General features: G+C 37.3%; 1 protein-coding gene across 4 annotated transcripts in view; it reads right to left on the minus strand.

The window, feature by feature from the left end:
- The window catches only part of CAMSAP2 (calmodulin regulated spectrin associated protein family member 2), a 78720-nt gene that overhangs the window by 34752 nt on the left and 28511 nt on the right, over window positions 1–15457 (minus strand). For all 4 annotated transcript variants that reach the window (XM_018912088.3, XM_009088472.4, XM_018912087.3 and 1 more), the window contains exons 3-4: window positions 4760–4921; window positions 4008–4091 (exon numbers count right to left, since the gene is read on the minus strand). In XM_018912088.3, coding sequence (XP_018767633.3) covers window positions 4008–4091; window positions 4760–4921 — 246 coding nt within the window. The remainder of the gene's footprint in view (window positions 1–4007; window positions 4092–4759; window positions 4922–15457) is intronic.

The following is a 15457-nucleotide window of genomic DNA, read 5'->3' on the forward strand; positions in this document are numbered from 1 at the left end:
TTCTCAACATCCTCCTCTCCTCCATGTCACTGGATTGCAGCAGGAAAGAATCCCAAAGGCACTTAGAAGAAATCAACTCTAAGATGCATGTCAGTGTGTGGCTCTGGACATTTCTGTCACACCTTTACACAGGATTCAGTTTCCCTTAATCTCACTGAAAACCAATTTTCAACTGCAATCAGGAATCCTAAACCCTATGATAAAGCAAGGTTTTGGCTAAACTGGCTGAGATCAGACCTAGGCTGCCTATTATTCTTTTTAACACTGACAGGAATGTTGTTCTTGCATTTATCAAAGTGCAGTGCATTTCAGACCTGGACTCAAAAAGTCTACCAATGTCTATGTAATGCTAGGCTGAAGAAGAGTACTCTTTGGAAAAAGCACACATTTGTTTCAATTCCAAAGACCAGTAATCCAAGATATATTTTTATTTATTCACCTGGTTGAAACTGTGATTGAGATGACTATGAATATGCTTCAAAGAGGTGAAAGACTTGTAAAATTTAAATTCAAACATACCATAAGATTCATAAGTATACATTTTCTAAGGCCACATAAAGAAAAAGAGATTAAAGAAAAGATGAAGTCACTTGGGCAACCTGGGAATTCAGTGGCTGTTGAACCGTCACTTCAGATCAGCAAGAACAAACTTTTTTGCCCTGGAACTTCACAAGAATCAGTCATTATGAAACAAACTAAGCAAAGAATCCTGGCTGACTTCTTCCCAATATTTAAAACAACAACAACAAAACCAAAATAAAATCCCACAAAACAACCAACCAACCAACCTAAAAAGCTGAAAGAACAAAAGTCCCTCAGGTTGAGGACCTATGGTTTTACACTATGACTTTTTTATCCCCCCTACAAAAATTTTGAAACATGGCTATGATAAACTTATTTCCACATAAACTCATGGTGCCCAAACATGACAGTCATGCTTTTCATTAACTGCTTGTTTCTGCCATCTTCCTTGCACCATCATTTGTGTTCATGCAGCTGTGCACTGATTGGATCAAGAAGCTGATTCTGCTGCAAACTTTTCTTCTTGACAGGTTAGCTTTTGGTAGCAGTGTGGATTTATGAAACATTAAATTCTAGTGGAAAGTGGAACTACAGTGTTAGTGTTTAACCTTCACACAAGAGGTTGCACTGTTTAAACTGATCTTACAAAAAGTTTGAAGAATTCAGGTACTTAAATGAAGTTACATTTGTTTCTCTCATAGGATTTGCATTTGACTTAAATCTGTTAAGACTGATTCACTCTAAACCACAGAAGCAGACAGAAGAACAACATGTTTTTGGGAAAGCTCCAACTACACTGAAAACCAGCAATTTAATCAGTGCAACTGTACATTCACTACATATTATTCGGTGGAAGCCTGAAAATCAAAGCTATTTACTACAAAACTTGAAATCCTAATTCTGAAAAGAGATGCAGACTCTACCAGAAAAAGATGAGGTTACCACAAATCACCAGCTGATCAAGGTCCACAGAGGACTACCTGGAACTAAAAATCATACACACTCCTTCCTCTCTTATCTTCTACAGACAGCTAGTAGCAGGAGACAGGGAAAGAAAACAAAAGCAACCTCATAATCTGTTAATACTGATTTTATCTATCCAGACACAGAAAACAGGAATATTTTATAATTTGTAGCATCCGATAATCTGATGTAGAAATTTACTCTTTGTTGAAAAAGATTCACCACAGTTCTATAACAACACAGTAACACAAGTTTGGCAGGTTTGAGGGCTACTCTGAAATTATTTTTCACAACTGGTTAATTTACAAATGTGTAACTGTAGGAAATGATGAAGTGATTTTAAAATTGACATGTTAACTTTGCTTCACCTTATAGGTACCTAATTTTCCTGCTTCTTGACCAGAAATTCAACCTAAAGAAGAGGTTTCCTTGTTGACTAAAATTATGTATTCTTCCCATGTTTGCTTGGCCATCTCTAATCAGCAGAAGGGGCATTCAGAATTTAAATCTGATTGCATGCAATGGACTCATCCAATGCACCTGCATTAGTTTTCCTTGTAAAGCCAGCATTCAGTACAATCCTCAGTTAAGGAATTCAGGGTTTAGTTGGGATGTTTCACATGTTTCTAAACCTCAGATGTTTGCATGCATGCAGTGACCATTACCTTTAAGAAGAGTAAGTGGAAACTTGGGAAATACTGTGAGACATGACTAAAAGAAAAGCTGAGATACCAGAGCAGTAAATTAACCATCAGTTGAACAGGTTCTCAAAGAAAACCTGCAGTTAAATAATCCTCATGCTAATACAGCCCCCAAGCACAGAATACCTTACTTGACAATGTGCAGCTGATCCCCTAGTGAGCCAAAAAACCTAACATATACCTGGGAGAATACTATCAAAAATTCAGTGTACAGAAGAGAGGGCTTTAAATACACATTTTTTCAATGATTTGGCAACTGTTTCATTTTGCTATTTTGCCAATGCATTTGTACCTTGGTCAACAAAACCTGGCTCTTCTGTTCTGTTACAGCTTTACAACTCATCCAAAACACCACAATACCATTTTTTAGGTAAACGTCTTATTCCCCTGAGTCCATTTATGGATCAGTTACAGACTATATAAATCTTTCAATAATTTATTTTAAAATGTTGACAGTGAAGATAAATTATAAACTAAAAATTTTATCCTTTTACTCTTAATATAAGTTGCAAACTATAAGTGAAAATAAATATTACAGAATTTTTAAAAATCATATAATTTTATGGAATTGCTCTGACAATAGTTTTCACTTTGATATATATTTGTTTATCATACTCTCACGCAGTTTTGTTTTTCAAAATTGCTCTCATCTTTCCAAATGACCTACAAACCACATAAAACATCCTACCATTATTTTCAGGAAAAAGAAAAACCACTAGAGGACAGAGGAACACAGGTTATCTCTCTGGCCTCTGTTTACTTTGTTTTATCTAAATTTGAGAAATGAACTTGCCAAGGACGTCTTATTCTCCAGACTTCTATGCTACTATCACTACTGAACACAGTTTAAATTTTCCATGGCAGGGTGTGTGCACCAGGGTCACACTATTATTGTAACAACCACCATTTTCTTTCACTGAGTCACATTAGCCTTCACTGGCATTCCTTACATTAAAAAACCCCTACCAATGCAAAGATATTCACTACAATCACATTTTTTGAAGCTGAGCATTGAATCCAGGCTGGCAACCTGCCACTCCCTCAGAGTGGCACTGAAAAGGAGGCAGCAGCTTAGGTGAGAACAGGCCAGGCTGGGAAGGATTACAGCCTTGCAGCAGCTTGGAAATCTGCTCTGCATTCACGTGCAGGGATAAATCCAGAAGGTGTTCAGACTGATTACCAATTCTTCAATAAGAGTTATATCACACTAGGGTAAAGGATCTTTCTGAAGCAAGGGATTTTACACACTCTGGAACTGTCTGCTATCCCTATGTATTTTGGTGGGCATATAATGCTACTGAATTAACTGAGCTCTGCAAACAAAAGAAAAAAAATCCTGTTAGGAAAGGGAATCAACCAATCTCTTTTTATTTTATAGATAATAAAACCTGTAATCAGCCAGTATTTTGGATCATAGCCAGAGCAATCCTTCCCATGATATCAGGTACAGATCTCTCTTTTGACATTCATGCAATACACAAGGAAAAAAAAATTAAAAACCATGACAAAATGTTCTGGTCCTTTTCATATCAGATCTCTCAGGGGTTTTAATTCACTCAAAAGTAGTCATTATTCTTAAATTTCTTAGCACTAATGTAACAGATGTTTCCCTGCTATCAAAGATTTATTTGTCAGAAAGGATAACTGGCTATAAAAAGTGCAACTCTGTTATTTTTAAATGTGTACTTTCATGAAAGTGATAAAACTAATAATGAAATTATTACTACAAGTTTGCTTTCTTTAAAAAGCAGTTAAAAGTTCAATGCCTGTTTACAGATAAATGCTCATTCTTGCTTAACATATTTTAACTCCTCCACCTACCTTTTGACCTCCTGCAGATTCTGCACTGTGATGCTCCTTTAGTTTTTGCTCCTGTTCCATGATGTCTTTCAAATGCTCATTTACCTAGAGACAAAATAGTTCATTCAGTTGCCTGTTCTAAGAAACAAGTCACAGAAATTAGATGTTCTTCAAAAGGTCTATATATCATGAACACAGAACTAAAGAGATAAACCAAACATTTCAGACTATAGCCCTGAAGCAAATGTCAGTCCTGGATGCAGTCTAAGGTCACTGCTTGTTAGCTTTACATTGTACAAAATAACCTTTCCTTTATTATGCTCAGTCACATTTGATTAACAGGGTGTCCTTGTCACTTGATTTGATTATGCAGTGAAGATAGATCACTTCAAGCAAGATGTGTTCAAATAAACAGAATACCTTTGGGTTTAAATCATGACAAAGTACACAATGAGATGACAACTTATAAAGAGCCAAAAAGAGACCCTTGAGCGGGCACTGTGACATCTCAACACGACAGTGACACCTGAGATGTCATATGTAGTATATATTCCAGCATTAATTTAGACTTCCCATTAATTTGGTCCACACATGTTTAACTTCTTTCTGCAAACTTTTTTTTCTATATTCCATAAACAGCAGATGCAGGAACAGTCTCTATCAGAACAGTCCTGATATACCTACGTACACAAATACACATCTTACACTCTCATCTCTAATTGAATTATACAGGTAACAAAGAAAACCCCAGCTTGCTTTTCCAGCACTCCTACCTTGTTTATCCAGTACATGACAGCATCCTCGATGTCATAGGGTACCTCTGTAGCTTGGAAGAAAGTTGAGTACTGCTGAGTGCACGCGATGACTTTCTCGACGCTGATCATCTCCACAGTGTAAGCCATCATGAGCGTGTCGATCATGGCCAGGTGAGCACTCTGCAGTGACAAACACCAACACTGATTGGTTTGCAAATCAACAGATCTTTCTTATGTACTGCTTCTGAACATAGCCACATACATGGAAAGACCAAAACTGTGAATGATATATGTATTCTGTCTGGTTGTCAGTTTTAAATGAAAAGCAAATGAAAACAAATATAACAGACTTGGGAACACAGATTAAATTGCAAATTAAAATAAATTCTGTAAAAAAAACCCCACCAAATTTAAAGAATTAAAAGTGAACAGGATAAGCAAGTTTAATGAATGATTCAAACATCACATCATTTTTAAGAGAGCTAAAGAGATCTTTTAAATTTGTCACCACAGCAAAACCAAACCCCCCTGTCTGATCAATGTTATTTGTACTGGAAATAAAAGCTGGAACTTGGGCATTGCTAAATGATCTTCATTGTCATGAAAATGCTGCATTAATATGTGAAAGTTCATCTATATTTAAAGTCCTAATCCAGGAAGAAGATGTGATTATAGTAATCTTTAGTAAAAAACCAACAAAATGGTAGAAAAACATCTATTTTTATTCAAGTAAACTACTTATGTTATGCAGATGTAAGGAAGGTGCCACAGTTATAGGCACTCAACTAGGTTTAAAATACATCTTCTGTATAAAAGGGGAGGTACATTTCTTCTGGTGTTATATATTGAAAGACAATGGCTATTTCACAGTTTGTAATAGTTCAAAATCATCAAAGAATTTCCCCCCCTCCCCACAAACCCAACACAGTAACAACAACAAAAAAAATCAGGATAACAAGGATTTACATTAGATTCTTGTGACTGAATAACAAAATGATGGTGGCTTGTAGAGGCAGTGCCTGCAGCTAAACACATTTCCTTCTGCTTCATGATAAGAAAAACAGAAACAGCTTTCTAAGTATTAAGCAAGATTTCCCATGGATCAGAACAATTTCCAAAGACAGTATTTTTAAAACACTGTCTTTAAACACAGCTCACAAAGATCCCCAACACTTGTTAACACCACCACTTCAATACTTGAAAAAATATTCATATAAACTACTCACAAGGTAGCTGTAACAACCATGGTAACAGCAATGAAAAACATGAGTCACACAGTAATATGCTGTCTAATCATCACAGTTAAGGTAGCTCATGCACATCACTTATTCCAGAATTCCCAGCAGGAAAAGGAACAGATCCAGACTCTGTGCTGCTCCTAGTGTTTGTGTCATCAGTGAAAGTGATCATGCTGACCTCAGAAGTAGGCAGCAGCATGTACTGCTTTTTTTTTAAGCAGTTAAGTTGCTTTGTTTCACAAAGAAGGCAAACCACACTTATAAAACATTCACAAAACTGAAGCTGACAGCCAACAAGCTTGGACCCTGGGTATGGCCTGAAAGTCCTGTCTGCCAGAGTCCATCTCTGCTCCCAGCAGCAGCAGCAGCACAGCTGGGCAAGGAGCCACCACCGATGGACTCAGTTTGAATATGCCTTAGTTATTATGCCTTAGGAGATTACCTACAGCCCTTTATGGACAAACACTGATACAAGCTCCAAGGTGAATGAGGGAAAGTGCTAGGCAGCTGAATCTTGCCATTTAAAGTACTTCAGAAGGGGAAGGGTATTGCCCGTGTGCAGCCTCATGAGGAGCCTGCAGCCCAGTGTGCAGAGCAGCAATGCTCTACAGGGATGCACGAGCCACTCTGCTGGCCCAGCAGTGCAGTGCAGAGGGAGGTCCAAATCAAATATCACATAAACTGTGAGTACAACCCCCCAAATCCTTGTGGGGGATTGCAGAGCCTGGGACAGCCATAGAAACCCATGCAGTTCTGGTAGGAGCTCCCAGCAGATTGGTGAGAAAGGCAGTTTAGCACATGCAACACACAGCAAAGGGAAGATTTGGATCATCTCTGACACCTGGGGTCACTGCTCTAATAATCTTTCCTTGCTACATCTTGCCTAGTCTGAGTGGCACCTGGGTTAAAAACCTTGTGCTATTTTCAGACTGTTTTCAGAGCCTTCCCCCCAAAATAAAAAGGAGACATTAAAATACTGGATTTGCTTTTTAAGAGGAGGTAGTGCACAGAAGTGTGTTTTCCAGCCAGATATAAGAGTGGCCCCATAGAGAATGCTACTGCTAGGAGTCATCGAGGCTGATCACACTGCCTGCTGCACAAGGGAATTCTTTCCACCCTTTACTCCCTGCCTGTGGGAAGGACACTGCCTTCCATATGAGGTCTGACAACCAAGGAAGCTCCCAGAGGTGTGAAAGCAGCATCTTCCTGCCCAGCTGTTGATCCATAAGTAGTGCTCTGACTATTAAAAGAAAAAGAAAAACCACCACTGAACTCCCCAGAGGGAACTTAGTAGCCTGCACCTCCCATGCTGGATCATCAGCTTCTCCGGAAAACACAATCCTACAAAGTAGATTGCCAGTGGAGAGAGAAAGCCACTGAATTGTTGCTAGAACTGACAATATGCTCAATACTTTATAAAAAGTAAGTTATTTACAATTAGTTAACTGAGTCTCATTTTCATGCTTCTAGTGAATGATTAATGAAGTGCAAACTACTTAAACAAACAGAGGGAAGAATGACCTTAGATAATAATTTGTACTATCAAAACTAAGTGTAATAAACTTTTACCAACACTGCCTAGATCCATGTCACAATCTTTATTGCTTGCATACAAGCAATCAAATACAAGCATCTTCAGTCTCTGAGGTGACTCCAAGTTATTTTGTTTATAATCCAGGCAGGACACTCAGAAGACTTTTAAAAACCAGTAAATAATGAAAAGAAGAATGAATATTATCCTGAGAAACAAACAATGAATTGCCACTTTTTTAAGCTAGCAAAAATCAAACTTTTGATTTTATAAATTGTTTCCTTACTAATGGAAATATGTAAAACTAGTGACATATATGGATTTATTCCCCTAGAATATTCCAAGGAACCAAATAAACATATAGAATAATTTATATCTAAAATAGCTGTTTGTTTAGTTTGGTTTGTTTGCTGAGTTTTTTTAAAAGGAATTACAAAAATAACCAAGAAAACTATTTAATTGCACATAAAGCCCTACTGGTTTTCTTCCATTTATTCTGGGAAGAGCAGATGAGCTGCATTCTTTTACATATCATCATTACTGTGCTCAATAAGAAAGAGTAAACTAAAAACTGCACTATAAAAATAGCCTCCTACTCTTCCAAATACAGGTTTTGTCAACATAACTGCTGAAGTTCAGTGAAAAATCCCAAGTTTTAAGAAATTCTGTTGATAGTAATAATGTTCTGATTTTTTTTCCTAGACCTGCTGTTATGAGTGAATTATGCAAGGAAGCAACATTTTATATCTGAGGGAGAGCCAGAAACCACTTTGAGCTGGGCAGAAACCAGGAACAGCCGCTCAGCAACATCTTCTTTCTCCAGACCAACCTGGACTCAGCACCTGAAGAAGTGCCCAGGAGCAGCTGACAACTGACATGCAGGCAGTACATTTAATTTTGGTATTTTTTCTGAGGTGGCACCATTCAGATAGCCTAAAAAACCCAGGCAGGATTTTCGTGCTGTCACATACCTCCCACATACAGAATTGCAGCAAGGAATAAATAAAGATGTACAATTCCAAAAAAGAAAAATTATTTTAACACCCCCCCCATGGTAACATAAAATTATACAAAACCATTAGACAAATACATTTTAAAATAAATCAAGATCAACACAACAGCACTGAACAACACAGGAAATAATACACTTTTCCCATAAGTGTTATGCAGAGATTTGGTTTAAGCCAATTTGATTGCTTCACTACAATGGTGCAAAGTAATAAAGCCTTAAATAGAACACAAAAATATATTAAAAAATACAAAATGCTAGATTCTTAGAAGTATTTTATTTTCTAAGACACAAATGTTCTTTTGTCTTCCCCAGCTACAGCCTGCAAAGAACACAAGAGTTTTAAGTTACTAATCTTAACAATCTCATGTAATTACTGGTTAGTTTCTGCCCTGTAATGTAGGTTCCACAGCTTTTCATTCTACTGCTAAATAGTTCAATAAGAAGCTTACTGAACTGCAGAAGAAAAATTATTCTGAGCATGGCTGCTAATGCTTTCCTGTCTGCTTAACATTTGATTAGAGAGCTTTTTTTACCTCCATTGAAGAACTGAAAACAACTTCATTAAAAAGTGCACTAAGCAAAAGGTGTATATGATACTGTACACACAGATAACTTAGGGATAAATACCACAAATTACAGACAGCTCCTCCATTGTTACCTGCTACTAAGGATATTTCTTGTATTCCATTAAATGATACTGAGGTCAGGAGCTCCCTTTTGAACTCCTTCTTTAGGGAAAGTATAGACAAACCCATTTCCCACTACAATACTTGAAGAAAGGAGAAGAAAGAAAACAGAGGATATAATCGTTGCCCTCATGTTAAACAGAAATAAATAATTAATTCACTCTTTCCTGGAGATTTTTCTTGTAATAAAAGTCCCCTGAAGAAGTCAGTTTTGCTCTGTTGGATGATTTTTGGATGCAATTCTTCTCTAGCCTCACACAGTACTTATACTTAGCACAACACTAAAATAAGCCCAACTGTCTAGTTAGTCTTGTCCTGCAAGGGAATGATCATGCTGAATTACCTCCTTGCTGCATTGCCACGAAGAACAAGGGCTTAACTCTCACAGGATGCTTACTCAGCAAGAACAGGCATTACTGAGTCATGCTAAGCACCTTGAGACAGGTTCAGCAACGCAGAAGGAATGGTTTCTGCTTTCAGTATTTTTATAGCCTTCTCTATTTGGTTAACTTTTTAAATTTAGTAACCTATTTTATGAACATATATATTAAGAAATCATTGTTGGGCTGACTATACACGTCTGGCACAGGAAACATAATTCACTTCTATAAAAAGGATTTCTCATGTACAGATATTGGCTGTGTTAAGCATTTTGATAGCACTTACAAGCTTGACCTAATGTTTCCTCATAATGCTCGTTAGGGAGCTTCATAATTTGATTTACTAACTCAATACCTAACAGAGATTCCCAGATTTTCTAAATGACATAACCAAGCAAGACTTTGACCTACTCCAGGACACAGTGAAACAAAGTACCTGCACAACACACACTGGAATCAAGAACCAGCAAATGGTGTTCATCTCATTATTTGAATTTTGACTTATTTTATAGTTTCACATGACCTACTTTGAATTTTTTTACATATACTTAGCAATTGCAAGCTGCCTGTTCTTATTTACTGGGAGAACCAAGTGCCTAATGCTAAAAACCATAAAGGCACTGCAGTGTCTTTATGCTAAGAACTCCAAGTTTTAAAGATAAATCCTGGTAGTTAGCTAGTTTATAAAAGTAAGAAAGTAACACAGGATAACTGGTAAGACAGTTATAAACATTTCAACAAGTAAATAGCAAGAGACTCAAATTTCCCAGACGACTTTGTCTTGGCAGATAATTCAAGATTATTCTAGAACATATTGTCAGATCCTGTCCAGATAAAACAACTCAAAAATCTCTTACAAAAATTACTTATGTGCATTGTCTCCTTGCTCTTATGCTGGTTCAAACCAAGAACAATTGTACTGTATTAATTGTATTAAATATAATCTGAATTTCTTATTTTCAAGCAAGCTCCACTACTCTTTGAAGAACACAGGAGTGGGAAAAAGAAAAACAGGGTTCGTCTTATCCATATATCAAAAAAAAGTAGTTCCCTCTCCCTGACTCACACATACCTGCATAGGAATGACATTAAAACCACTGGTTTAACTTCTCTGGCAGCTCAGCTAACACCTGCATAGGCACTTATCACCAGGAAGCATCAAAGCATATTCATCTTAGAACATCTGCTGAAGGAACCCAGCCTTAGGAGTGCTGGAGAACTACCACTTCCTCATGGACAAGGAGGAGCAGTGGCAAGACAAGGCAGATTTCTACAGAACTTGGGGTGAAGAGTTCAGGGTTGGGTGACAGGTTGGGTTCTATTGTATAGAAGTACATAAGAGGGGAAGTTCGGCAAAGAGAAAAAGAGGCAGAGGTCCCAAAATAAAATTGATGTGTAGGGCTGAGGCATTAATCCATGGAGATGAGACTGGAAAAGGAAACAGGGATGTCTTCTCCAGTGCATGAGGCACTGAGCCTCAGCATCCTGCAGGCCCCACTGACAAAGCCTCCCTGAGCCACAGCTCAGTCTGGGGTCAGAGCAGACTACTTCTGAAACTTTCCAGCACACACTTCCAGTTCATCAGTTTGACAGTTAAATATTGGCAGCCAGTTCTGAATGGCAGCTTTTTGAGGCCAGGTAACTGATATCACATGCTTTCTGACTTACCTGCATTTCAGTTTTGCCTTTTTTTTTTTTTTTTTTTTTGGATCAAACTACTTAGTTACTCACACTGCTTATCTCACAATCTTTAGAAGTTTTAGAGACTTGAATGAATGTAAAATGCCCATTTGATAAAAGGCATGCAATCAACTATAGATATTACAATAGTAATTTACTAAAAAAAACACCTAAATTAATACAGAGCATGATATTTCACATAATTCTCAACATTTAACAAATCTACAGCATTGGTTTCTGATGAACTGAATGGTAATAATGAGCTTTTCTGCATAGAGTACTAATGATGCTTTAATTGCAGTGATGAATAGTACAATTCACTGGTTTGTTCAATTAATTTGTTTCAGAAACTCAACTCTCAATATCATGTTTGTAGAAAAGGTAAACAAAAAAATACTGCTTTTCTACAGGAGAGGAGATGAGGTTATCTGGGGTTCTTCCCTCATTTCTCAAACGAAATGAGGATCAAAATAGGGAAAAATTATCAATGGAAATCTCCAACTGAATTCCACACAGTTCTGGGGCTGGCCTGCCAGGGTATGTTTTTAACTGCTATATTCTACTCAGTTTCCTCAGGAAATGTGCCTCCCAGCTGGGACTTGTGTGAGACACTTGTCACAATATAAAACTGGGAATACAGACTTCAATTCTCCAGGAAGGCATTTTAAGAACAACTTCAGTTATAAAAAAGATATTTGGGGTGTTTTGTTGCAAAAACCATCTTTGTTTTTGAGAGTTACTATCCTTCTTGGTCCAAATTTGTATTTTTATAACGTATGGAGGAAATGTGTATTATTCAGCACCTTAGATACAGAAAAAAAATGTAGTATTGAAGCTAATGCCTCTGACATGTAAGCATCCAAGACCTAGGGACAGCTCCATTTTCTCACATGTCAAATATCACCGTATTTTTACAAAAGTGCTGCTGAAGAACCTTCAAAAAGCTTCTGTGGTTTTTGTTAAATTGCTGATATACAAAACTCTATTTTAAACATGAAAATCTTTGTTAGGCTTAGCTTTATTTGGCAATCTAGCAAAATACTGGCTTAAGAAATCAAAACATGTATGTTCATTTCAACATGCTATCTTCAAAAAGAAGAAAACTAGTTTCCATTTTTATGTGAGAACTTAATATGAAATCTTCCTGCATTTGCATATGAACAGGCTCCTGATAATTTCCTTGCTGTTTCTTTATTAACCATACAAGGGCAGAGAAACAAGGTCATCACATTCATTACTGTAATGGCAATTACATTAAGGATAGGAGTTATTTGGCCTTTTCTTCAAAGGCTTTTAGGAATACCACATTTATAGACCATAACACAGCACAGTAAGACATGAGAGGGAAATTGACCTGGACAAAAATTTTCTGCTAAAATAATAGCCAAGTTAAATAGAAATTTCCTAGTCTTCTACTTGAAATGAATCCTATCAGCAGTGTTAAATAATTAAAACAGACACACAAAATTATACTGATCACAAGAAATCTGTTTCTCTACGGCTGTTAATGTAGTAAAACCTTGCAAGTGACAAGCTGCTGACTAATAGCATTACTAAATCAGACAGCTGACCAACATTTTTTCATCTACTTATTAAAGGATTAGGACAGGCCAGCCACAATAGTGGTTGCTAAACAAGGATATGGCCTACAGTGATGTTATAGCAGAAGTAGGAAAGGTACTTCATGGTTGTTTCAAGAAACATATTCAAAAGTGTTTCCATTTGGTTAATCTGGACTAAACACCAAACTTTAGGACAGATCTTGGACCTCTGAAGTAGAGTATGGGTTCTTCAGAGAAAGACTCTTACATATGCCCACACAGGGGTAAAACAATTGCTTTACTGTAAAATTTGAGATCTGTTCTTTCATTGTTCAAAGCAACTGTACTAAGGAATACACTTTATTCTTAAGAAAGAGCAATCTGTGTGCCCTCATAGAGATCATGCAGTAGCAATAATCCTTTTTAATAGATTACTTGGACCGAGGATGTCCACTTCATCTCCTGCAGCAGATTTTTGCAGGACATCTGGCAGTAGTCTCCATCACATAAGCTTCTGCTAAGCACAGGGTCATACCCAGGCTCTGTCTGCATCAGGAACTGCTGCAGACCAACAGGAGCAGATTGGTACCCAGGAAAGAGCTGTGCTGAGGACAGCATACCTACAAGAAGGACTGCACTTGCCAACTATCACTACTTAAAAAACAAATCTGGAATTCAAGCAGCATACTAATAAGGCAGGGGATTGTCTTTCTATCAGTGCTTCACAGAATTGGGAAAGTTGATGACATAGTAACTAAAGCTTTTCTTGGAAGTTACTTTGGTAAAGGCATGAAAAGTGGTTATCAATATGATATCAACTTCAGGTACAATTTCTTAAAGAAAACTTTCTTTTGAAAAATGAAATAGGAAATAAACTTGTAGCCTATGCACAGAAAATATTAAAATGCTTTACCTAAAGGATTAATATAGAACAGGAGACCACTGTGAACTAGAGGCTACTTCTTAGTTAACTACTGGTGAGCAAGGTAAAACAGTGCCCACTCTCATCCTTCACAAGTATCTGTTTGTGAACCAGCACTTTTCAGGGCATGGAAATGAATTGGCAAGTCTCCTTCCTCCACCTCTTGTTGGTAATGAAATAACTGCCAGTTCATTAGTCTTTTTAAAGATTAAAACAATAAACCACACGATCATGTTCTCATTCCTCATGCATTTTTGGTTTATAATGTTATTATTCCAGGACGTGTTGCATAATTAGTAGCTCTTGAAACAGTGAAGTCAGCTGCAGCAGTAACTTAATCACATTGTAGTAAACAACCATTTTCTTAGGCAAAATATCCCTCCCCCTATTCTCCCCAACTAAGGCAAGCTGAGAAAAAGGGCACGGTGATAAATGAAACAAAACGGAGAAACCAGCTGAAGAGAAAATCACAAGGCAGAAATGGGAAAACTGCTAACTCCTATCCTTTTATTTTCCACATAATTACTTAAGAGGGCAATAACTAGATTGCTTACAAGAATACCAATAAATACCAAAAGTATTATTTGAAACCTTGTGCTACAAGCACAAGATATGTCATTGCATGCTGGCCAGAAACCACACAAGCCCCTCAGAAGATGAAACCTTTCCTTTGGCAAAGGCAGTGAGCCCCATACATGAACCTCACCTTGTTAATTGGAAAGAAGGGAGAAGATGAACGGAGGGGAGGAGCTGGGAAGTATTTTATAGCTGTCCTTAAACAATGGATTCAGACACCACGGGCTGTAAACATGGATAGTACTCACAGTGCCACGCAAGATTCAGGCAGTTCCATTGATTCTCAGCATTGTTTCATCAGCCAAAAGTGTAAAACCACTGAACAAATATCTCTGCTGGGCAGTCTGGCTGTTGAACATTTGGAGGAACTGAAAACAGGGTTTTTTTTTGATGAGGTAGAAAAGAAGCTGGTATAAGCATTGAGGAATGACATCAAGCCAGGCCAAAATCCCTGGAGAGGTACTGCTGCAAGGACTTAATTGATGGTTTTTCTGACTGGACTGAGTAAAGCAAAGAAAAGTGGAAATTGTTGTTTTCCATTTTTTTCTTAATTTCTAAATGCCTTATTTTGCTCTGTGTTTCATGGCTGTGGGTTGTTTGGGTTTTTTCCAAACCTCCTTCTCATTAAAATTAGAAATTGCCTGACATCTGTTCTTTCTTTTCAAGCATCCAAACTCTGAAATCCCATAATCCGTAAATGGGAAAGGACAATTACTGAGAAACTTGGCTGAACTACATGAGAGACACATTATGGGACGTTTCAGCAATCAATTTAAAATCATTGGCTTCAAGTGTGTTATTTCAGAATTGCAGGCAGTATCTGTAACTTATGTTACCTAAAATACTCAAAGGAAAATTTTAATCAAACATAAAAAGCTGGCTGTCTGCATAGGCAAGTCAATCTGTAGTATTTGAAAAAGAAAAAAAATCAATACTGTGATAGAACAAGATGGAATGGGCACTATTAGAAAAGCTGTATGCAGTTCTCACTGAAGAAGTATCACAGGACCTGTACTATTGGTCACAGCTAACAGGCAGGATACATTTCAGTATCTACCTGATCATCCAGACATATGACAAGCACAAATCAGTAAGCAATTTTGCCAACGTAAATTCTTACCATGTACATTAAAGATATGAAAGACCATGC

This window comes from Serinus canaria, chromosome 8, assembly GCF_022539315.1.
Source record: "Serinus canaria isolate serCan28SL12 chromosome 8, serCan2020, whole genome shotgun sequence".
Taxonomy (NCBI): domain Eukaryota; kingdom Metazoa; phylum Chordata; class Aves; order Passeriformes; family Fringillidae; genus Serinus; species Serinus canaria.